The sequence below is a fragment of the Osmerus eperlanus genome, chromosome 7, assembly GCF_963692335.1.
Source record: "Osmerus eperlanus chromosome 7, fOsmEpe2.1, whole genome shotgun sequence".
Classification (NCBI taxonomy): domain Eukaryota; kingdom Metazoa; phylum Chordata; class Actinopteri; order Osmeriformes; family Osmeridae; genus Osmerus; species Osmerus eperlanus.
In genome coordinates, this window is record NC_085024.1 from 8698097 (window position 1) to 8723349 (window position 25253).

Here is a 25253-nt window from a genome sequence, read left to right on the forward strand (position 1 = left end):
AAACTTCGTAGTGCTGAAGACAGAGGTTCTGCCTAGCCAAAGACAGGGTAAGAAGACAGAATTGTACAAGACCTGGGTTATCGTCAACAAGACAAACAACTGCATTCTTACAGCGAACTGCACCTGTATGGCTGGGTATGTAACCAACATAAGTTTACTATCTTAAATGTTCATTATTTAACCAATTCATTCAGTGTCAGCAATTTAATCAAACAAAATGTAACTGCTTATTTGCTGAAATCATAGCTACAATTGTTGTTATATGTATAGCCTAAAGTACAAGTTAAATCAATGTGTTTCATACATTAGACCATTTTGTTCAGGTTAGGGTCATGCTGCAGCCATGCAGCTGCTCTTATGTTCAAAGTTGAGCTGTGGGTCAGGATGGGAAAGACAGAGAGGTGTTGTACTTCAGGGACAAATATGTGGATCCACACATCCAAGAGAGAGGTGAAACCAGCCAGACTGAGTGAGATCAGCTTCAGAAAGGCTAAAAGGACAGACATCCAACTGCAGCCAGTCAGAGTAAAGCATAGAAAGAATAATGTAAACGGTAGGCACAATCTGAATGTAGACGAGATCAGGTCATGTACATATAGCAATCAGGTATTCATTATATTGTATAATTAATGTCAATACATAAGTTATAATCAGTGCCATTTAACTATTAATGGCAGATGTAACCAGCTTTGATTCCAATTAGTATTGAAATAAGTTATCTAACATTTATTTATGTTTATTCAGAACTGACAGATGAAGACATTGCAGAACTGAAAGTACTGGCACCTAACGCAGCTGTGCTCACTACCATGGACTTCAGTGACACAGATTCCGCATCAGAATCTGACACAGAGACCAAAGACCTGCCAGAGCCACTGGTAGCTCTCTATGATGCCAATCTGAGATGCCTTTGCAAAAATGAACTACAAGAGAAGAGTGAAGAGACCTTTGAAAAACTGGGGAAGGAGTTAAGTAATGAGCAGTGTGTAAATCTTGATCTTATGACTAAAAATCAGGCCCACTCTCAGGCCTGGCACACACACAGAACTGGAAGGATAACAAGCACAACCCTACATCGTGTATGCACTGTAGTAACCGAAACCGCTAAAACAAACCTTGTAAAACAGGTAATGCACTACAACAAACAAGAGTTGTCCCATGTCCCAGCAGTACTTTGGGGAAGAGATATGGAGGACACAGCCAGACGACAATACACAGAAATAATGAAAGCACAACATCACAACTTTGACGTGGAGCTCTGCGGTCTTGTTGTGCGGCCAGACAAACCACATCTTGGGGCATCGCCGGATGGAATAGCAAACTGTAGCTGCTGTGGGAAAGCAACTATGGAGATTAAGTGTCCATATAAATACCGTGATAGTCTGACAGGGAGTAGTGAGGACACACAGTTCTGCTTGGACAAAGCACTACAACTAAAGAAGAATCATGAATACCACCATCAAGTTCAGCTTCACATGTTTGTATGCAACGTCCAGTACTGCGACTTGTGGTTTGGACAAAGCAAGATGTTGTTATCAACCGCATCACCAGAGATGAAGAAATGCTGCAAGCAGTCCTGCCTAAAGCTGAAGTGTTCTTCAAACAGAATATTTTGCCTGAGCTGTTGACGCGCAGCATGGATCCACTGATTCAAGAACCTACAGTCTGCTCACTCTGTCAAAGGCCAGACTTTGGAATGATGATTGACTGTGAAAAGTGTAAGAACCATTTCCACTACACATGTGCCCGAGTAAGAAGAAAAGTTGTGGATTGGTATTGTGAACAGTGCAAAAAAAACAAGTCAGACTAAAATGTACTTCGATGCGATTTGTTTTATACAGTACTAGTATTTTACATTTAAAAACTTGAATGTGAAATTAAATGTGTTTATGACAATAAACAGTTACTTACAGAATGAATCAAGATATCTTCTTGGGACTACACATTTGCAAAGGTTGGTTAATGCTCCACACACAATCACAACGTCATCTAAGAGGTCAACCTGTGTAAGTGGAATAACAGTAGTCAAAATTTTAAAAAATTTCCATCTACCTATTATTCTTTCGACGTGTATTCTGACATTAGACAAACGCCTAGATATGTCTACTTCGTAAGCAGAGAGCTGCTTTTTTCCTTTTGTAAAGTTAGGGATCCGAAGGGTGGCACCACGTGTGGCAAGCTCCTCTGATGGTAAAACCACGATCTGCTAATATCTCATCATTATGCTCTACAAGGTCATAAAATCCAGACTCGGCTGTAATTTGTTTATCTGAAACTCGCCCACCCCAACCTGCCGACAGAAAATAAATGGCTCCTGAAGGTGACATGCCAACCAAATATTTAACAGTGTTGTGGCTTTTATAAGTCGAGTACGTCTGGGCTCTGGAGGTTAAATTTGTGGGTCTGTTGATAAAAATCTCTGTACAGTCAATAATGCACCTGCAACGTTTATATTTAGGTTTAAAACATTTTGGCATATTCTTTAATACTGCATGCTTGCTTGGCCACTTTATGAGAGGCTTTAAAGTCGCAGACATAACAGGGAGCCAACTTCTCAATATTTTTGAGATTTCCCATTCTGTGACATTAAATCTGAAAGCAATCCTTGTTGCAGAGCCCTAATCGTAGTTTCATTAGGATGATTAATAGATGATCCTGCAGGCTCATAGAGCTATGCACAACCTCTACACTGTCTTTAAGTTTGTGAATCAACCACTCAAATAAGACACTGGTCAGACCTGTGAAAAACAGAACCTGCACTGCTTTACTCTTGATAGAGCTAAAGGAAAATTGTGTATTTATGAGTGTTGCCTTTAGTTCCTCATTCTCAGATTTCAGTTTGTCGATCTCCAAACGCAGGTTGACACATTCTGTAGAAAGTTGGCTGTACTTGTGTTTCAGATCATCGTGGAGAGCCTTTGGCACGGTGGCTTCTGAAATAGATATTAGATAGTAATTGACTTATAAAAGAAGCACTGTCACTTGTTTTAGTTTAGCTTTTCTCAATATTATTTGATAGATGTTTTCAAACAGCATGTGCTAAACAGAATAATGTTTAACTTCATTCACAACACAGTTCTGCTGTATTGAACAATATATAAACAGGATCTGATTCATCCGAACAATGACTGCCCTACATTAGTTAAGATATTAGAAGTTCTTACCAGTGCAAGGACCAGCACCAGGCTCCATTCTGCAGTCATCTGACGACAGGCAAGCTCCTGAAGATTCTGATGCAACCTCATCACTAGCTTCTTTGGACTGCTGTACATCATCTGGTGGTCTGTGGGTGGTTTCTTCCCTCTTTCTTTTCCTCTTAAATCTGGTACTCAGAGATGAAGGCAAACTGTCAGTCCAAAACAGTTTAGTTGCTTGGTAGATCATAGAGGTTATCAGGTACCAAAACCAAGTCAAGTGTAAGTTACATAGCATACCTCAACAGGACTTCACAAGACAATGCAGACAAAAAAATCTGGTCTAACAAATTATCTAAAAACGATGTGACATTACTTGCCATACATTCTCTGCATTTTTATGCATGCAATGTGATCCCAGTTAGCAACTAAATAAGTGACAATGTTTACCTCTCAAGTTTTGTATTGCCGCTTATTTCACACTTGGTAGAGTAGGAAAAGACAGAAGGTACAAACTCGGGACTATTGTAGTCCATGGATACCTCTCCTGTCCAAAAACAAGAGTATTCTAGTTATTGACAGTAGCTACGATAGTGTAACAGCTAACTTTAGCCTGAGTTAGACTAGCTACTGTAGTCTTCAGGTTAATTACTAGCAAGACAACGTAACACAATGTAACCCTCGTGCTGCCTTCGGGTCACATGACCCAAAGGTTCACAACGAACCATCGTTGTGTTTACCCAATTTTACCCAATACAAAAACAAATAAAAAGTATTTTCTTTTAACCTTCGCGATGTGGGGGGTCTGAGACAGCCCGACGGTTAAAAGAAAATGCTTCACTTTGTTTTTGTATGCTGTAAAGTTGTCGCAATACGATGGTGGGTCACAATGACTGATGGGTCAGAATGACCCGAAGATAACACAAGGGTTAAGTTGCCGTTAAGTCACTCTTTGGTCGCAGGACAACGGATCTTGAGTGCAATATGGTTTATCCAGAGATGGAGATCACACTGGACTGCTCTCAGTTCTGACACTTTTGTAATGTAGCCATAGTCTACATGAATTTCAATCACACACAATATTAAATGTTGCACCCAGCACGTATAAATGTAGACAATGTATGTAATTCATGTGCAGCTCAGCCCCAGCATGTCATTGGTCATCAATTTTCTCATATGCAGGAACATAGCTTTAATAAATAAAAGGCTGAATTTTGAATATAATTTAGTCTTTCATTCTTTACTATAAACATGTACAAAAGCAATCAATGTGTGATGTGTAACATGATTAAGCAAACATTCTTTGTACAGCACACCAAAGCTGTATGACACACAATGAAAATGTGTGCTCCAATAATTTTGTAATACAAAATTGTTAAACATGACCAAAAGGTAAGCGACTCTTAAGAGTTTCATTTCCAAAGACAAGTCATCACAGAATATTACAATTCTTCCTTTTTTGGGGCCCCTGACTGACAGGGGCCCCAAAAAATAGTCAAAAAGTAATATCAAATTATATTATATAAACCATCATCGAGTATACATTTTAAATATAATAATACAATGAATGATCTCTTTGTTTTTACTTGTGTTTGGCAATAAAGGTTAAATATCCCTATTGACCAAAAAGTAAACATCCATATTGACCGACCATCCCCCTGTATCTGCATGAAATGGTTTGATCCTGCCTTAGCGCACTTATCGGTGACTGTTTAGTTGCAGTCAGTAGATGCGCTAGTCGCTATGTAGGGCCGTAAACACAAATCAGGGTTTCGGAAAAGATCAGAGAAAAAGGAAAGAGAGGATAGACAAAAGAGAGGGTTTCAATCAGTGACCCAGTTTTTTTTACCAAGAAAGGTGGGTAGCCAATCTGTGAGTGGTATTAACCTGTTGGTTAACAAGCTGAACCCCCTTGAAACAAGCTATTCTAAGTAACAACGTTGTCACCGGCAGTATTAGATAGAATAGCGATTGAAACAGTACCATCTGCTAACTGAAAATATGCCCCCAAAAAACGTAAATAAGCTTGACATTTATTTAGGGGGAAATGGCTAATTCAAAAGAAGTTTGCTGGAAGCGATCATTGTCAGTAACAATGCCAAATACGACCATTTGATCTTAGACTAGAGCCCTGCACGGTGGAGAAGCTGACCTCGCTAAATTGTGCTAAACTAGCCTAGCTGCTGTTGCTAGCCAAACTTAAGGGGATTGTTTGAATACGCCGGAAATGAAAAACGTTTCTTTTGACATCAAGTTTAGGCGGTGGCATTGAAGACAGCGCCACACCACACAAGCTTGAATTTAAATACATTATTTAATGTGAAATTACTTACTGTACATGCAAGTCTTGAATTACTTAAATGTATGATGCTGCCAGTAGCCTACTGTGCGCAACAGTCTTACTACATCTATGCACGTTGTAGGGGGGGGGGGTGCACTTTGAATTTTTGCCATGGGGCCCGAAATTCCTGGCGGCGCCCCTGTTTGTGATCGTCTGTCGCCATCTAGTGTCAATGGACTCCACATGTTGTCATTTTAGTAGTTTGTAGTTTTCGGTATTATGGTGCGTTATTCATTGTTTATGACGGCGACAAATATGGGTGAAAAAAGATATAGGGCTATTTTTTAAGTATTACAATGTCACATAACACACACATTTGAAATTGCATTTGATATAGGCCTATATCCGTCTGCTTATTCGGCATGCCAGGACATTAAATCGAGAACACATCTTAAACAGTGGAAAATCATGTGGTTCCTTGTCACATGACGGTAAACAGGAACTGATACAATAAAACTATTTAGCAAATGAGTTCAACATAACCGAAAGCTGATTTTAGCGGTAAGGATGGAATTTAGCACGGTTTAGATTGTTGATCGACTGTTTCTAGTTAAAACATGATTTTAACGATCACGCGAATGTGACAGTTGACATAATGAACTGTTAATGTTGTAGTCGAGAAAGACAGCCTGTTTGCATTCCTGGTAAGACATGCCTGAACAGCAGAAGTGGGTTTTGGTTCTTTTTCAGAGCCCTTTCTTTCCTGACAGGAGTGTGCAGGAATATAAGAACGCAGAAAGGCTTTCCTGTATTTTCCGCCATGGTGGATTTCCTAGCAGAGAACAACTTGTGCGGCCAAGCGGTTCTCAGGATTGTGTCTCGAGGAAACGCAATCATCGCGGAGCTCCTTCGATTGTCTGAGTTCATCCCTACAGTCTTTAGACTCAAGGACAAGATCGATCAGCAAAAATATGGAGACATCATATGTGATTTCAGCTACTTCAAGGTGAGATGGGATGAGCCGCAAAATGTGTTGAGTTTTGCAATATTGATCATATCAATATCAGCGTCCAGGCAAAATTGTTTTGGGTTGATAAAACAACCGGTTACCCGGGGAATACCTTAGAAAATACCCGAATGTAGCCTACTAATCACGTATTTGGGTTTTCTCGAGGCTATAGCCATCAGTGTTGCACGCTATAGCCTACCGGTACTGGTACCGTACCGCGGTACTAGCTTTTTAGAAACGGTACGATACTGGCATTAAGAAAAAAAACTACTTTTTTGTGAAACAGGCAGTCGAACCTCAGCGATAAAGGTGTAGCTAGCTAGTGTCTTCAAGAAAAGCGGACCTGTGTGTGATGTCACGCCCGTGCTCTGCTACATGCGTCCGGTGTTACGATAATTCAGTTCCCCCGAAACCATGACGTTTTCTCCTGTTGCTAGGTTGAGCTGTAGCAATGTGATTTATACCATCGCGCGTGTTAGCTTAAAGTACTTTCCATCAGCATTAGGTACATTTATTGTTGCGTGTTAGTTCATTTGCAATCAAATACAGGCTTTCTAAGAATGATTCTCCCCCCCCCCCCCCCCCAGGTTTTATTGGTCAATCGATAGTCAGATGTAGCCTACGCTAATTCTCGTGTTGCCGTTTTCAGAGTCTGAAACACATCTAATGCGTAACCTACTGTAATTTACAGTACTAATGCCCAGCTCATCAGGAGCATTCTCTTGTTCGGACGGTTGTTTGTTTTAGTTTTTAATATTCACGCTTCACTGTAGGGATGGTATCTGCCGGGGGTTGAGCGGTGCCTGATTTTCTCCAGACATGACGCTTGGCATTCAGGCCAAAGAGTTAAATCTTTGTTTCATCAGACCAGACAATTTTGTTTCTCATGGTTTGAGAGTGCTTCAGATGCCTTTATGGAAAACTCCAGGTGGGCCATCATGTGCCTTTTACTGAGGAGTGGCTTCTGTCTGGCCACTCTACCATACAGGCCTGATTGGTGCAGTGCTGCAGAGATGGTTTTCCTTCTGGAAGGTTCTCCTCTCTTCACAGAGCAATGCTGGAGCTCTGTCAGAGTGACCATCGGGTTCTTGGTCACCTCCCTGACTAAGGCCTTTCTCCCCCGATCGCTCAATTTGGCTGGCTGGCCAACTCTAGGAAGAGTCTTGCTGGTTCCAAACTTCTTCCTTTTACGGATGATGGAGGCCACTGTGTTCTTTGGGACCTTCAATGCTGCAGAAATGTTTCTGTACCCTTCCCCAGATCTGTGCCTCGATACAATCCTGTCTCAGAGGTCTACAGACAATTCCTTGGACTTCATGGCATGGTTTGTGCTCTGACATGCCCTGTCAAGTATGGGACCTTATATAGACAGGTGTATGCCTTTCCAAATAATGTCCAATCAACTGAATGTACCACAGGTGGACTCCAATCAAGTTGTAAAAACATCTAAAGGATGATCAGTGGAAACAGGATGCACCTGAGATCAATTTTGTGTCATGGCAAAGGCTGTGAATACTTATGTACAAGAGATTTTTTGTATTTGTAAAAGATTTGCTAAATGTTATCATTATGGGGTATTATCTGTAGAATTTTTAGGAAAAAAATAATTTAATCCATTTTGGAGTATGGCTGTAACATAACAAAATGTGGAAAAAGTGAAGTGCTGTGAATACTTTCCGAATGCACTGTATCCGGATGCATTGTATGCCAAATGTGTGAATGTTGATGACCATGCACTGTGAGTTTGGTAAATACAAATTCATTTGTCGATACATGGTTTAACCAAAGGCAACGGGTTAAAGAAGTTCAGTAAACTGGGTAATGACCCCACCTCTCCCATAGGGCCCTGAGTACTATGAGGGTAAGCTGGAGGCCAAACCAGAGCTTCAGGATCTGGATGAAGAATTCCGTGAGAACAACATCGAGATACTCTCAAGATTTTACCTTGCTTTTGAAAGCGTCCACAAGTACATTGTGGATCTAATCAGGTAAAAGAACACAACAATAGCTATGTTGTTTGTCATAAATTTGTATTTGCTGATCTACAGCTTATACCCTTTTGTTAATAAATGAAGACATTCATTTTAAAACAGCTATTCAAAAGTTGGAGTTGTGTGTGAACTTGCCGGTCCACAGAGGCCATGCTTTGCCAGGCCATGTCTTGATGCATCTTCTCAGAAAGCAGCCCAGGGGCCGTATTCACAAAACATCAAGTATCGATTTAGAAGAAACTCTTTAAAATAATGGGCATGTCAGTCCTAATTGTAGGACTCATAATTATTTTCTGTAAGAGTATTTCACAAAGCAATTTTGCATTAAAACTAGCTCCTAAATCTGTGAAAAGTTATGGGTAGTCAAGAGGACTCCTAAATCAGTAAGACCAAATCACAAACAACCCTAAAATGTCTGTTGCTGGCCATCCACCTTGGAACGTGAACATTTTAGAAAAATGTCATGATCATGAGCTTTTGAAAAGGTATCGTCGGGTATTATGATAGTAGTAGAGCTATCAGGGATGCAGTCAAATTACCCAGTACTCACTGTGGGCGTCGTAAGCTTGTTGACATCATTCATAGCAACATGGTCAACCCCACCCTTTGTCTTACCTTAGGATTTCTCTACATTCCTTAGTGAAAGTTGGTCTCAGCAGCTTTGTGAATATGTTTTAGGAGGACACTCTTAGCTAATAACTTTTATTGCTGTTTAGGAGAACTGGTAGGAAGTGGTAAGATAGAATGTTTTGTGAATACAGCCCCAGGCCTACAAACTAGACTGACATTAATAACATTGTCTGTCACCTCTGTAGGTACTTGGACGATCTGCACGAAGGTGTTTACATCCAGCAGACCCTGGAAACTGTGCTGATGAATGAAGATGGAAAACAACTTCTGGTAAAACAATTGTGATTAGCGCATTTTAGTTATGTACTTATCAGCGTCTGTATTTACTAATCTACTTGGAGTAATACCTTTGATCTATGATCACATCCCCACCCTGTCCATTTAATCATGTGGTAGTGCAACAAAACAATCTGCACTCTAAAATGTGCAGATCATAGATTTCTATTTATAAAATGTACCCTAAAATGTTTAGTAAAAATTGTATCTACTGGCCAATCTGCCTGTGCCACCTATTGCTTTGTCAAAGAGGGATTGACTGTCCGCTGTATCTCATCCTGTCTAGTGTGAGGCCCTGTATCTGTATGGAGTCATGTTGCTGGTCATTGACCAGAAGATTGAAGGTGAAGTCAGGGAGAGGATGCTGGTGTCCTATTATAGATACAGGTGAGAGACTGATGATCTTAATAGCTGTGTGTTCACATCGAATGAGTTGCGTTTAACCATTATTTCGTCATGCATACCACCTAAATAGCTCTTTGTAGTGTTGGAACATCAAGTGTTTATTGGGTTTACTGTATTGTGCCTCAGTACCGGTTAACGTGTTCTATTTGATTTCCTCATTTCAGTGCTGCTCGTTCCTCTGCAGACTCCAACCTGGATGACATCTGTAAGCTCTTGCGCAGCACAGGCCACTCTAGCCAGCCTGCGGCCAAGCGGCCAGCCAACTATCCCGAGGGCTACTTCCAAAGAGTCCCTATCAGCTCCACGTTTATCAGCATGGTGATTGGGAGGCTTCGCTCAGATGACATCTACAACCAGGCAAGACTGTGGATGTGCACATTATTCTGCCTGCTCACTACAGCAGGGGTCTGTCAAAAGTATTTGTGAAGCATTTCTTGCATTTTGCAGAGTGAGACAAGTATTGTAGTACCTATGCATCACCCAAACACCTTTAGCATTTTACAGTTGAAACGGTAAATGTTAAATACAGTTCAAAAATCTCACTATAAGGATTATGTAGAGATTAATGAAATGTTTTCCATGGGAATTTACAGTGCTCATTGTATGTTTTGTATCCAATTAGGTTTCTGCATACCCGCTGCCTGAGCACCGTAGCACAGCACTGGCTAACCAGGCAGCCATGCTGTATGTCTGCCTGTACTTCACTCCCTCCATACTACACACTCAGCAGGCTAAGATGAGAGAGATAGTGGACAAGTACTTCCCTGATAACTGGGTGAGAGACAATCTGTTATACTGGATGAAAATCTGTGGAAATTATAATAACCCTAACCTTTGCAATTTGAACACTGGTTTCAGTCTACATTTCTGAATGAACCTGTGTGTGTATATGTATATATATATTATGTAAAAAAAACACACATTTGATCCTCTGATTTTGTACGTTTGCCCACTGACAAAGAAATGATCAGTCTATAATTTTAATGGTAGGTTTATTTGGACAGTGAGAGACAGAATAACAACAAAAAAATCCAGAAAAACGCATGTCAAAATTGTTATAAATTGATTTGCATTTTAATGCGTGAAATAAGTATTTGACCCCCTCTCAATCAGAAAGAGTTCTGGCTCCCAGGTGCCTTTTTACAGGTAACGATCTGAGATTAGGAGCACACTCTTAAAGGGAGTGCTCCTAATCTCAGTTTGTTACCAGTATAGAAGACATCTGTCCACAGAAGCAATCAATCAGATTCCAAACTGTGAAAGACTGAAATCCTGCAGCGTCCGCAAGGTCCCCCTGCTCAAGAAAGCACATGTACAGGCCCCTCTGAAGTTGAACATCTGAATGATTCAGAGGAGAACTGGGTGAAGTGTTGTGGTCAGATGAGACCAAAATCGAGCTCTTTGGCATCAACTCAACTCACCGTGTTTGAAGGAGGAGGAATGCTGCCTATGACCCCAAGAACACCATCCCCACCGTTAAACACGGAGATGGAAACATTATGCTTTGGGGGTGTTTTTCTGGGCACAGGACAACTTCACTGCATCAAAGGGATGATAGACGGGGCCATGTACCGTCAAATCTTGGGTGAGAACCTCCTTCCCTCAGCCAGGGCATTGAAAAAGGGTCGTGCATGGGTATTCCAACAATTGTATTTGTTATTATTAGGATTCCTCCATGAGGAGGAAACCTATTGTTATTGTTAGCTTTATTGGGTGTGCTCACGCCTTCGGCGAGCATAACCATTGTTCTCTCACATATATATTTATTTTTTGTTTGTTTTCCCACACCTAAGGATCTGTCAATATTTGGATTACATAGACAACGTCGGTGTCAAAAGTTTCGTCTTGGTAGCGATTGAGTTGCTTGTATTTTTATTTGCATTCCGTTGCACGGTTTAGGCTGAACTTAAGTTTTTGTGGCAAAAAGTGCCTTGTGTCAACAAAGGGTACTCAGTGGTGCCAACGTCACAACGTCAGCACACGTTAGCAACGACGCATGGATACAACGTGCATAGATGTGCTGTTGCACAAGAGTATCCTAGTGTGCCGTGGTGTACTAGCAGCATCATACATGTACATTTAAGCAAATCAAGACTTGCATGTCCAGTAAGTAATGTCACATTAATTAATGTATTTAAACTCAAGCTTGTGTGGTGCGTCGCTGTCTTCAATGCCACAGCCTAAACTTTATTTCAAAAGAAACGTTTCTCATTTCCGGCGCATTCAAACAATCCACTCAGTGAAGTTTGGCTAGCAACAGCAGCTAGCTTGCTCGTAGCAAACCTCTTTTGAATTAGCCATTTCCACCTAAATAAATGCCAAGCTTTTATGTTTTTGGGGGCATATTTTCAGTTAGCAGATGGTACTGTTTGAATCGCGATTCAAACTGAAATACTGCCGGTGACAACGTTGTTACAGTAGCTTGTTTCAAAGGGGGTTCTCAATGAATTATATGAGTAGGCTAAATGCTTGAAAAATGTCACTAGAAAAGAAAAACTTAAAGACCATATGGCAGGTTTATTTTCCAACGAATTTGCGCTATTTGCTTGTTGGTAATAAACATTTAAACTGTTATCCATTGTATTTGATGTTGTTGGGTGTCACAAAACAGAATATAATACGAAAAAGTAGCTACTTTTTGCAATGATTCTTCTTTCCCCCACAATGCATTGCATGACGTCACGTTGGGGAGACGACCGACCAAAGCCCGCTTAGAGACCATTGAAATCGATTAGAAATAAACACTAGGCTAGTACCAGAGAATGTCTAATATGGTCTCTGCTAGTACCATAAAAACATGGGACATCTAATTGGAAATTACAACGTCTGGGAAAATATTTAATTAGGGATGATCTTGGGGGGGATTTCTAGGTTGGACTGGCAAGTTAGCCCATAGCTAGCCCATAGCTAGCATGATGTCTTCTTTCTAGATAAGTTTACCGGTAGTACTAGTCTACTTATCTGAACTACAGCTAACGACATGATTGTCCGGGACAAGTGGATTTTTTTGTAGGGCAGAGAAATGTACCTGCCCCACTGGACAAGTTTAAACTCAAACAAAGAAAAATGCCATGTTACTGTACTTGCACTGGCCAGCTTGCAAATACTGAGGATAGCCTACCGAAGTTGAGTTAGCCAATGTTGTTAGCGATGCTAGCTAACGTTAGTTTGCTAGCTGTATATAACATTTCACTGGGTCTTGCAGCTGTTTGATTGACAGAAATTATTATGAAATGTCATGTTCTACTAGCCATTTGCCTACTTTTGCAAGTCACAGTATTTCCAAGCCCTGATAGTGTAACTGAGAAGACGCAGTAATTCCTCTTTCAAATAATAAGCCCCCGTTCAAGTGTTGAGCATTAAATTAGCTGCACGGTCTGTAGAGATATTGGGACGAAGCTGCAATACAGTACATAACAGAAAGTGTTTCATTCTGCAGAAATTGTGTAAATGTTTAATGTAACAAATACCTCAATTGTTATCATTTGTATAATATTACAGCTCATCTTCGTTGGTCAAAGGCACAATCTTTACCCGGACGTGACTTTTGTGCATGGAAAAGTGAAACGTAAATGTAGGGCTACTTGTCCAAAGGACGTGCCTCAAAAATGTAATGTCAGGCCCTGAATGATCACTGTCACTAGATATAAATAAAACGTTGACTTTCACTCGGTGCTATTCACTGACAGTAAAAAAAAATTTATATGTGCACTGCTGTTCGTGGACTAGCTCCAGAGATCGTTGCTGCGTTGCTAAATGATAGCAACTCACCAGGAAACTTCACCAACTCTCCACTCATTCTCCTCGGACCATCCATTTAATTGGCTTTGACGGCCATCAAGTCTCGGCAATTCCTCATTTGCCCTCATGTCTACTTGGTTCGAAATTATACGGCTGCGGGCCATCATACACATTAGTGGGTTTTGCCACCTCTTCTTCATCCCAGTCAGTTGCCATAGTTCTAGTACTAGGCTGAGGCTTCTCTCCTCCACGACTCCCCAACGTGACGTCATCGCCGATTCGCGCTAATATGCTAATGCTAACACCAAAAACGACAAAAACTGGTCTTTAACACCATTTGGAGATATTTTAAATTATTTACATATCTTGAGTGCTTCATGTACCCATTAATCAACAGTAGTGTTTAACCTGCCATATGGCCTTTAAGGGGACGGACCCACCTGCAACCGACACACCCTACAATTTCTCCAGAAATTGTACCCTCTAGTTTTCTTTTTTCTTGTTCCATGAGAGTTAATGGCAGCCCCAAGAACCATATGGTAACTTTTTGTGAAATTTGGCACACTCATTAAGGACAGTCCCTTCTTTATTCACACCAAGTTTCATGTCTCCCATTAGACCACTCTAGCGCCACCAACGGGTCAAAATTGGACTTGTGTTTACACACGCAACTTTTGAACCATATGACCGATGCTCCTCCGCGCGCGCTCCACATTCACACACACACAAGGGGCCAGAGCCCCTTGACATGCGCAAGCTTGGTAAGACGCACACACCCAAGCTTTTCTGAAAAGGGTGGGCTGACCATGCCCCCACCCAGACTCCTTGGTTTCTAGCATAGTAATTGCATTTCCGATTTTGATTGCAATGGTAAAAAGCCTAAAACACTGATAGTATAGGCCATGAGTAACTACCATGACACAAATGGCCCACCATTGCCCATAAGTGGTGCAACAGGCCACACCCCAATTGTCAATTTTCAAAGTGATGGAATTTCCACCCCATCAGTCTAAAATGTCTAAAACTTGCTATACATGCTTATTTATCATGGGAAACCATACAGTGGTGACCCATACAGTCGGCATGTACGGTGAACGTTTTGAAAAACGTACCAATATCTTCTCATGAACCATGACTCCAATTTAGGGCTGCAACTAACGATTATTTTAATAATCAATGAATCTGTCGATTCTTTTTTCGATTAATCGATGAATTGGATAAAAAAACAAGCATTAATTTCCAACCCTTTATTCAAAAACAGAACTGACAGTGCAAATTCACAGTGCAAAAAATCTTCAGAATGTGCACAAACAGGCACACAATTTTGAAAAAGTTATTAATATTAGCATGGATTTAATGCTATTTTCCAAGATGAGCAATTTATTTGAGTTTTGTTTAAAACTTTATTGAAAATTGAAAGGTTGTGGAAGTAGGCCAGACTTTATTAGAATAATCTGTATTTAAGATTTTTTGACACAATTTTGAAAAAAGTTCAGATTTGCGAGGATTAAGCTATTTTCAAAGATTAGTGATTTTCTATCATTTTATTTGAAACTTCATTGAAAAAGTAAAGGCTGTGGAAGTATACCAGACATTGTTAAGATACTCTGGTGTCTGTTTGAGGTTTTATATTCCTAAAAATATTATAAAAGTCTAAATTTTTCAAAATGGTATGGGTTGTTTTCACCCAGTCCCTAACGCGATGCTGCAAAGTAGCGTCTTCCGAATGTGAGACGAATGTCGAACATGAAACTAACTTCACCTCGGTCAATTAACACACTGTTTCGATGTATTTAGTGTGAAATGCTCCCACACCTTGGATGACTTGGGTCGTACTGATTTCTCTGCCTCCGCCATGTGTTTCAGAACAACGTTACTCAACAACGTCTCTCCGATGGCCTTTCCTCCACCTCGTGCTCAACTAAACTTTTTTTTTATTATACTCAAACATCTCCGCGACATATTGAGTGGCGTAATAATCGCGCGACACAACGAATCGATAATGAAATTAGTTGCCAACGCTTTTAATAATCGATTTTAATCGATTCGTTGTTGCAGCCCTACTCCAATTGACTTAAAATTCGGTATGTATGTGTAGGCCACATATGCAGTTATGCTAGTTTGGGACCACAAGAGCTATGGAAATACATGTCTGTGTCAAGTCAATTTTGAAATGGTTTGCAATGTTGAGGAGGAACCCACCATTGCTGCCTGCAGCTATATTTAGGGGCCAAGCAGCGAAGCTGCGAGGCACCTAATTGTTATTGTTAGTTTTATTGGGTGTGCTTTGCCTTTGGCAAGGGCACAACCTTTGTTCTCTCACATATTTATTATTATTATTTCTTTTTGCCCCCCTAAGCCTCAGTCAATATTTGGACTACATAGACAACCTAGGTGTCAAAAGTTTCGTATTGGTAGCGATTGCGTTGGTTGTATTTTCATTCATGTTCCGTTGGATGGTTTAAGTTCAAATTACGTTTTTGTGGCGAAAAGTGAAGCTAATGCTGGCTAACTTGCTAGCCACAGTCACTGACATTACTAACGTCATGAAAACACGCGTGACTACCTGTAGCAGAACATTTGTTTCGCATCTGTTAACTTGGGGGATAGCTAGGCTAACTGCTTTACTGCAAGGCAGCTGCAGAAACGCCACAAGCAAAGAGGCCAGGGTGATAACTACTAGTATTTACTTATTTTACTTTGTGATATGAAACACAATTGGGAAGTATAATGTACAATATAAGCTGATATTATTAAGGAAGTACATCTACTTTCGGAAACAGTAGTCTACTATTTCACTGAAATATTAGCATCATGACATTAGCCTCTGTTGCCCGGGCAACACATACTTCAGGGGTCTATGATGCATCTGTTTTCAATCGTTAAAATAAACATTTCAATCCTCACAAATACATTTTCGTTTGTGGGTGAAATTATCATTACCTGTGGTGTCAAACCAGTGTAGCTCACTGCAACGCTGTAGCCTAGTCTAGTAGCTAACAAAAACATCTCCACAGCTGTTTACAGTAGGAAGTCAAATGGCGGCACATGTTCGGCACTACCCTTACTTACATCAAAAGTCTTTCAATAGTTGAAACTATCTGACTAGTGACTACTAACCTGAACTCCATTGCCACAGCCTAAACTTAATCAATCTGTTCATGAAAATAATTAATTTCAGCCTAAACCGTACAACGGAACGTTACATCGAATTCAACCAACGCAATCGCTACCAAGACGAACACAGTCTAGTACTGTACTCTAGTAGTACAATTTACCGGGGCAGCTTCTCCACACAGGGCTATATCGCATTTTGCCTTGTTACTGACAATGATCGCTACCACTGAGATTTTTATGAATGAGGGATTTCCCCCTAAATAAATGTCAAGCTTATTTACGTTTTTGGGGGCATATTTTCAGTTAGCAGATGGTACTATTTGAATCGCGATTCCATCTGAGATAGCTACTGCCGGGTAACGTCGTTGTTAGAATAAGCTTCAAAGGGGGTTCTTTATTAATGAATGAATGCAATATGAGTAGGCTAAATGCCTGAAAATATGACGAGAAGGGAAAAACTTAAAAGGACGTTTAAGTCATAGAGATTAGGTCCATTTTTACACCGGGCTGCCAAATGTATTTGTTTTGATTCAACTATGAGGCAGCTGATCACCATTCCCTCTTGCAGGGGAAATGAGAAGACAACTATTTCATTCTACTCTTCACTCTTAGTATTTTGAGTTGTAAATGAGCATAAAAAAAGGCTTTTAAATCTATGTAATCTTTATAAATAATAAGTAGGCTATGCATTTTCGATATAAAATATACAGAAATATCAGTTGTAAAAATGTCATTAAAAAACGGACCCCTCTGGCACCGAAGTAAGCAAGCACACCCTACAATTTCCCCAGAAATGGTACCCTCTCTAGTTATTGGGTGTGCTTTGCCTTCGGCAAGGGCACAACCTTTGTTCTCTATCATATACACTACCGTTCAAAAGTTTGGGGTCACCCAGACAATTCAGACAGTTTTCCATGAAAACTCACACTTTTATTTATCAAATAAGTTGCAAAATGAATAGAAAATGTAGTCAAGACATTTACAAGGTTAGAAATAATTATTTTTATTTGAAATATTAATTTTGTTCTTCAAACTTTGCTTTCGTCAAAGAATGCTCCATTTGCAGCAATTACAGCATTGGAGACCTTTGGCATTCTAATTCTTCTAATCATCCATTAGTCTTCTAAGGTAATTAGCAAACACAATGTACCATTTGAACACTGTAGTGAGAGTTGCTTGAAATGGGCCTCTATACACCTATGTAGATATTTACGTTTCCACCTAGAATAGTCATTTACCACATTAACAATGTATAGTGTTTTTCTGATTAATTTAATGTTATCTTCATTGAAAAAAGTGCTTTTCTTTGAAAAATAAGGTCATTTCTAAGTGACCCCAAACTTTTGAACGGTAGTGTATATTTTTTATTATTGTTTATTTTCCCACCCCTAAGGATGCCTCAATATTTGGACTACATAGACAACGTCGATGTCAAAAGGTTCATATTGGTAGCGATTGAGTTGCTTGTATTTTTATTTACGTTCAGTTGCATTGTTTAAGTTGAAGTTACGTTTTTGTGGCGAAAAGTGAAGCTAACGGTGGCTAGCCACAGTCACTGACGTGACGTTATACGTCACTAATGTCATGAAAACACGCGTGACTACCTCTAGCAGAACATTAGTTTAGCAGCTAGTTAAGTTCTGGGAGATAGCTAAGCTAACTATAGCTTTACTGCAAGGCAGCTGCAGAAACGCCACAAGCAAAGAGGCCAGGGTGATAACTATTTACTCATTTTACTTTGTGATATGAAACACAATTGTGAAGTGTAATGTACAATATAAGCTGATATAAGGAAGTACATCTACTTTCGGAAACAGTAGTCTACTATTTCACTGAAGCATTAGCATCATGAGATTAGCCTCTGTTGCCTGGGCAACACATACTACAGTGGCCTATGATGCATCTGTTTTCAATCGTTAAAATAATCATTCCTCACAAATACATTTTCGTTGTAGGATTTATTATGACATTAGATTACAAGTGAACGATTTGTTGGTGAAATTATCATTACCTGTGGTTTCAAACCACACTCACTGCAACGCTGTAGCCTACGCGAGACACAGTATTAGCTAACAAAAACATCTCCACAGCTGTTTAGGAAGTCAAACGGCGACAGGACATGTTCGGCACTCCCTTACTTAAATCAAAAGTCTTTCAATAGGTGAAACTATCTGACTACTAACCTGCACTTCATTGCCACAGCCTAAACTTTGTCAATCTGTCATGAAAATAATTAATTTCAGCCTAAACCATACAACGGAACGTTAAATCGAATTCAACCAACGCAATCGCTACCAAGACGAACACAGCAGTAGTCTAGTATACTGTAGCAGTACAATTTACCGGGGCAGCTTCTCCACACAGGGCTACATCACATTTTGCGTTGTTACTGACAATGATCGCTACCAGTGAGCTTTTTATGAATGAGCGATTTTCCACTAAATAAATGTCAAGCTTATTTACGTTTTTGGGGGCATATTTTCAGATGGTACTGTTTGAATCGAGATTCCATCTGAGATAGCTACTGCCGGTGTTACGTCGTTGTTAGAATAATCTTCAAAGGTTTTTTTTTATTAATGAATGAATGCAATATGAATAGGCTTAATGCCTGAAAATATCACGAGAAGGGAAAAACTTAAAAGGACGTTTAAGTCATAGAGATTAGGTCAATTTTTACACCGGTCTGCCAAATGTATTCGTTTTGATTCAACTATGAGGCTGCTGATCACCATTCCCTTTTGCAGGGAATTTACATTTAGTCATTTAGCAGACGCTCTTATCCAGAGCGACTTACAGTAAGTACAGGGACATTCCCCCGAGGCAAGTAGGGTGAAGTGCCTTGCCTAAGGACACACCATCATTTGGCACGGCCGGGGAATCGAACCAGCAACCTTCTGATTACTAGCCCGATTCCCTAACCGCTCAGCCACCTGACTCCAGGTGGCTTTATATTCACCAAGTTTCATGTCTCCCATTGGAGCACTCTAGCGCCACCAACTGGTAAAATTTGGACATGTGTTTACACACGTAACTTTTGAACCGTATGACCGATTTTCAAAAATGAGGTACCGTTGGATTCCCTGGATTGAGACGAGTTCAACACACCCAATGACATCAATTTCCGGTTATATAGATTTTCCGCCATTTCCGGTTTTATCAAAAACCTTTGAAAGCCTACTCCTCCTACAATCTTTGTCAAATCTTCTTCAAAATTACCAGATATGCTCTTCAGACCAAGCCGCACAAAAGTTATGGTAGAGCATTTTGATACCCACAAACGTTTGTCCGTGACAGCCAATCAAAATCAGCAGAAAAGCCACCAAACAGGAAGTGAAGTCATATCTCAGCAGTTGTTTGAGGCAGTGAAACTAAATTTGGTACGCCGCCTCGGAACCTTATTCTGAGGATGTCCTCCAAAGATTGTGTCATGTGACTAAAAGGGGGCGTGGCCGGAAGCATAAACGTGTTTACGCTAATAACTGTTGAAGTGTTTACCTTAATAAAGTAATTTCTTTGTCTGTTGATGTCTTGTGAGATATCAAGCCTGACTATTAATAACTTTTCATAAAATTCGAACGGACGTGGCCGCCATTTTGGATTTCATGGAAAAGTGTAAAAACCTTTTGCACACCACAATTTTTGTCCAATGTTTACCAAATTTGGCAAAGATGATCTTTAGACCCAGTTTCACAAAAGCAATCAGATGAATTTTCAATTTTCAAAAACGTTTGTTCGGTAGAGACGATCAAAAGCGGTGGCGAAGCCGCCAAACGAGGCGCAAGAGCATATCTCAGCAACCATTTGCGCGATTGTCACCAAACTTGGGTTTCATCGTTCCCATGAGGAGCAGAGGAGGCCTGCGGTGTTATACCAGAAAAATACCTTTGAACTCTCAGTACTCTTGAACGCAAACATATATTTCAACCAAACTTGGTGTGTTGCATGAGTGCAACAGGTTGTTGTGACTTAATTGTTGCACAAGTGCTATGGAGGCCATGTCCTGCTCTGGACTGCTTGGCCCCTCCATTGCTGCTTGCAGCTATATTTATTATTATACTTCTTAAGACTGGGTGTCTATGGCATGCCCTAGAAGCGCTTGGTCGAAAGTTGTGAAATTTGGCACACTCATTGGGGACAGTCCCCTGGTCCAATTCACAAAGTTTCATGTACCATACTCGGGCACTCTAGCGCCACCAATGGGTCAAAGTTGGACTTGTGTTTACACACGCAACTTTTGAACCGTATGACCCAATTTCAAAAATGAGGTACCATTGGATTCCCTGGACGAAGACGAGTTCAACGCACCCTATGGGGTCAATTTCCGGTTATATAGATTTTCCGCTATTTCCGGTTTTATCAAAAACCTTTGAAAGCCTACTCCTCCTACAATATTTGTCAAATCTTCTTCAAAATTACCAGATATGCTCTTCAGACCAAGCCGCACAAAAGTTATGGTAGAGCATTTTGATCCCCACAACCGTTTGTCCGTGACAGCCAATCAAAATCAGCAGAAAAGCCACCAAACAGGAAGTGAAGTCATATCTCAGCAGTTGTTTGAGGCAGTGAAACTAAATTTGGTACGCCGCCTCGGAACCTTATTCTGAAGATGTCCTCCAAAGATTGTGTCGTGACTAAAAGGGGGCGTGGCCGGAAGCATAAACGTGTTTTGGCTAATAACTGTTGAAGTGTGTACCTTAATAAAGTAATTTCTTTGTCTCTTGATGTCTTGTGAGATATCAAGCCTGACTATTAATAACTTTTCATAAAATTCGACTGGACGTGGCCGCCATTTTGGATTTCATGGAAAAGTGTAAAAACCTTTTGCACGCCCCAATTTTTGTCCAATGTTTACCAAATTTGGCAAAGATGATCTTTAGACCCAGTTTCACAAAAGCAATCAGATGAATTTTCAATTTTCAAAAACGTTTGTTCGGTAGAGACGATCAAAAGCGGTGGCGAAGCCGCCAAACGAGGCGCAAGAGCATATCTCAGCAACCATTTGCGCGATTGTCACCAAACTTGGGTTCCATCGTTCACATGAGGAGCAGAGGAGGCCTGCAGTGTTATACCATAAAAATAACTTTGAACTCTCAGTACTCTTGAACGCAAACATATATTTCAACCAAACTTGGTGTGTTGCATGAGTGCAACAGGTTGTTGTGACTTAATTGTTGCACAAGTGCTATGGAAGCCATGTCCTGCTCTGGACTGCTTGGCCCCTCCATTGCTGCTTGCAGCTATATTTATTATTATTGGTGGCCAAGCCGCGAAGCGGCGAAGCCACTTAAGTGTTTCTACCTTTTCTTGTTATTATTACACTTCTTCTGCCATTGGAGTCTGGCAGCCCCTAGAACCGTATGGTAAAAAGTTGTGAAATTTGGCACACTCATTAAGCACAGTCCCCTCTTTATATTAACAAAGTTTCATGTCTCCCATTGGAGCACTCTAGCGCCACCAACGGGTCAAAGTTGGACTTGTGTTTACACACGTAACTTTTGAACCGTATGACCGATTTTCAAAAATGAAGTACCATTGGATTCCCTGGGTCAAGACGAGTTCAACACACCCTATGGCGTCAATTTCCGGTTATATAGATTTTCCGCCATTTCCGGTTTTATCGAAAACCTTTGAAAGCCTACTCCTCCTACAATTCTTCTTTAATCTTCCCCAGAATTGGCACACATCATCGTCAGAGCAACCCTCACAGAAGTTATCCAAATATTTTTGATTTTCAAAACCGTTTGTCCGGTACAGCCAATCAAAATCGGCAGCAAAGACACCAAACAGGAAGTTGGGTCATATCTCAGCCAATCCTTGAGAAATCAACACCAAACTTGGTATGATGACTCGGAACCCTCATCTGAGGATGTCCAAACAATTTGGTGTCATGTGATCACTGGGCGTGGCCGCAGGATGCAAAAATGTGTTTTGGCCAATAACTGTTGATTCGTTTGCCTTTATTAAGTGATTCCTTTGTCTCATGATATCTTGGGACATCCCGTGTGTGACACATGATAACTTGTGATAACAGCCGAATTGATGCGGCCGCCATTTTGAATTACTGAAAAAACGTTTTTTCTGTACTTCTCCTACAAATGTTTTCCAATCTTCACCAAATTTGGCAGAGATCATCTTCAGACCAGGCCTCACAAAAGCCATCATATGTTTTTTGGATTTTCAAAACCATTTGCCCGGTACGGCCAATCAAAATGTGCCGTTAAGCCAGCAAACAGGAAGTTGGGTCGTATCTCAGCAAATCTTTGATGGATTCTCACCAAACTTGCTGCGTGTACTCGTTACCCTCTTCTGAGGATGTCTAAAATGTTTTATGGGTCATTTGACTGCTTGGCCACCTCATTGCTGCTTGCAGCTATATTTATTATTATTATACATCTGCCATGGGAGTCTATGGCAGCCCCTAGAACCACATGCTCAGAAGTTGTGAAATTTGGCACTCTTTGGGACCTGTCCCCTCATCACTTTCACCAAGTTTCATGTCTCCCATTTCAACCCTCTAGCGCCACCAATGGGTCAAAGTTGAAGGTGTGTTTACACACGTTACCTTTGAACCATATGCCACATTTTCCAAAATGAGGTATCATCGGATTCCCTGGATCAAGACAAGTTCAACGCACTCTATGACGTCATACCCAGTCATATAGATTCTCCGCCATTTTGAATGTTAACGAAAAGCGTTTTTTCGCTTCTACAATTCTTGACGAATCTTCTTCAAAATTGCCACAGATGATCTTCAGACCAAGCCTCACAAAAGTTATCCCCTGGAGCTTTGATTTTCGCAACCGTTTGTTAGTTACAGCCAATCAAATTCAGCAACTGATCCGGAAAAAGGGAAGTGAGGTCATATCTTAGTGAATCTTTGATGCATTGACTCCAAACTTGGTGTATGGATTCATGACCCTGTTATTAAGAGGTCCGAAAAAGGTAGGGTCATTTGAGCTCTAGGGGGCACTACAATAGGCAAAACTGTGTTTTGACCAATAACTGTTGATTTGTTTGTCGTATTTAAGTGATTCCTATGTCTCGTGATAACTTAGGAGATCCCGTGTCTGACGCATGTTAACGCATGATACCAGACCAATTGATGAGGCCGCCATTTTGAATGAATGAAAACTTTTTTCCCTACTCCTACACAATGTATCCAATATTCACCAGATTTGGCACATATTATCTTCAGACCACAATCACCTTGACATGTCAAAATAGGACTGAATTACAGCTGTTGGGGCAACAATTTGGGCCAAATCTGACCACGCGTGCCACAGGAGAAACAGCTTACTTTTTGTATACAGTAACTGTACACAGCAATTCCCAGCGCTGAAAATGGCTCACTGGGATAAGACGGGCTCCTTTGAAGTGCAAGGTCGTAGGTTCGAATCCAGCCAAAGTCTCAAGCATGTCATGATACTGGTTTATCTGTTTAGTGATGCCAGGTATGCGACAGTAGCTGTCGAGCAGTATAATCATAATGGTCACGATAATGTTTCATTCTCAGGGGATTTATACTCAGAGTCAGATATATTGTGCTTTGTCGATATAGTGATGCTACATCTAGCCAGTGCATCGGATTTCTTGCATCATAACTTCTGAACAGATTTGTCATAAATCACAAGATTGGTCTCTTCTGATTCTAAGTGGCATACTAAGTCGAAATATATCACACTGTCCCGTGTCTGCCATTTTGGGCGTCGGCCATTTGGAATTTTCATTTCCTCGTTCGCCGTTGCTCCTATTTTCATGGACATGTAATCAAATCATTTTCAGACCACAATCACCTTGACATGTCAAAATAGGACTGAATTACAGCTTTTTATACTTGGGTCAAATCTGACAACGCTTCCCACAAGAGAAACTGCTTACTTTCTTTTATACAGTAACTGAACACAGCATTTCCCTGCAGTGAGAAGGTGCAAGTGCAAGGTCATAGGTTCGAACCCAGCCACAGTCATCAAGCATGTCATGATACTGGTTTATCTGTTTAGTGAAGCCAGGTATGCCACAGTAGCTGTCTAACAGTACAATGGTAATGATAATGTTTCATTCTCAGGGGATCTATACTTAAGAAGAGTCAGATTTATTGTGCTTTGTAGATATGTGTCCTCTAACCTCTAGGGGGGCGATCCCGTGTCTGACACATGTTAACTTGTGATACCAGCCGAATTGATGCCGCCATTTTTTATGAATTAATAAAACGTTTTTGTCCTACTCCTCCTACAAAATGTATCACCAAATTTGGGACAGATTATCTTCAGACCACAATCACCTTGACATGTCAAAATAGGACTGAATTACAGCTGTTTAAACTTGGGCCAAATCGGACAACCGCTTGCCACAGGAAAAACTGCTTATATTTTTACCCAGTAACTGAACTGTGATTTGCAGCACTGAGAATCGCTCACTAGGATAAGTTGGTGTCCTGGCAACGGCAACGTCAGAGGTTTGAATCCAGCCAAAGCCAACGAGCTTGTCATGTCTCTGATTCTCTGTTTAGCGAGACTGTAAGCCACTGCAAAGGAAGCCAGGTACACTGCAGTCGCTAGTTACCTGTAGTCAAGCTACAAGCTATAGTCAATGCAATCCTCACACAAACTATCAAAATGATTTTAGATTTTCGAAACCGTTTGTCCGGTACAGCCAATCGAAATCGGCAG

General features: G+C 40.6%; 2 protein-coding genes across 5 annotated transcripts in view; one reads left to right on the forward strand and one right to left on the reverse strand.

Annotated features, from left to right (window-relative positions):
- Positions 1-1836: 1836 nt before the first annotated feature.
- On the reverse strand, positions 1837-5533 carry LOC134022967 (uncharacterized). Its single transcript, XM_062464725.1, has 4 exons — positions 5468-5533; positions 3585-3681; positions 3165-3322; positions 1837-2933 (listed from the first exon to the last, which is right to left on the reverse strand). Exons 1-4 carry the CDS (start codon positions 5472-5474, stop codon positions 2587-2589), a joined length of 609 nt encoding a protein of 202 aa, XP_062320709.1. The 5' UTR covers positions 5475-5533; the 3' UTR covers positions 1837-2586.
- Positions 5534-5854: 321 nt separating this feature from the next.
- washc5 (WASH complex subunit 5) overlaps positions 5855-25253 on the forward strand; it is an 88986-nt gene continuing 69587 nt past the window's right edge. The window contains exons 1-7 of one of the 4 annotated variants that reach the window (XM_062464694.1): positions 5855-5976; positions 6186-6421; positions 8267-8412; positions 9231-9315; positions 9608-9708; positions 9891-10083; positions 10349-10501. In XM_062464694.1, the coding sequence (XP_062320678.1) occupies positions 6236-6421; positions 8267-8412; positions 9231-9315; positions 9608-9708; positions 9891-10083; positions 10349-10501 (864 nt within the window). In that variant the 5' untranslated portion in view covers positions 5855-5976; positions 6186-6235. The other 3 variants (XM_062464693.1, XM_062464695.1, XM_062464692.1) reach the window with 3 other exon arrangements.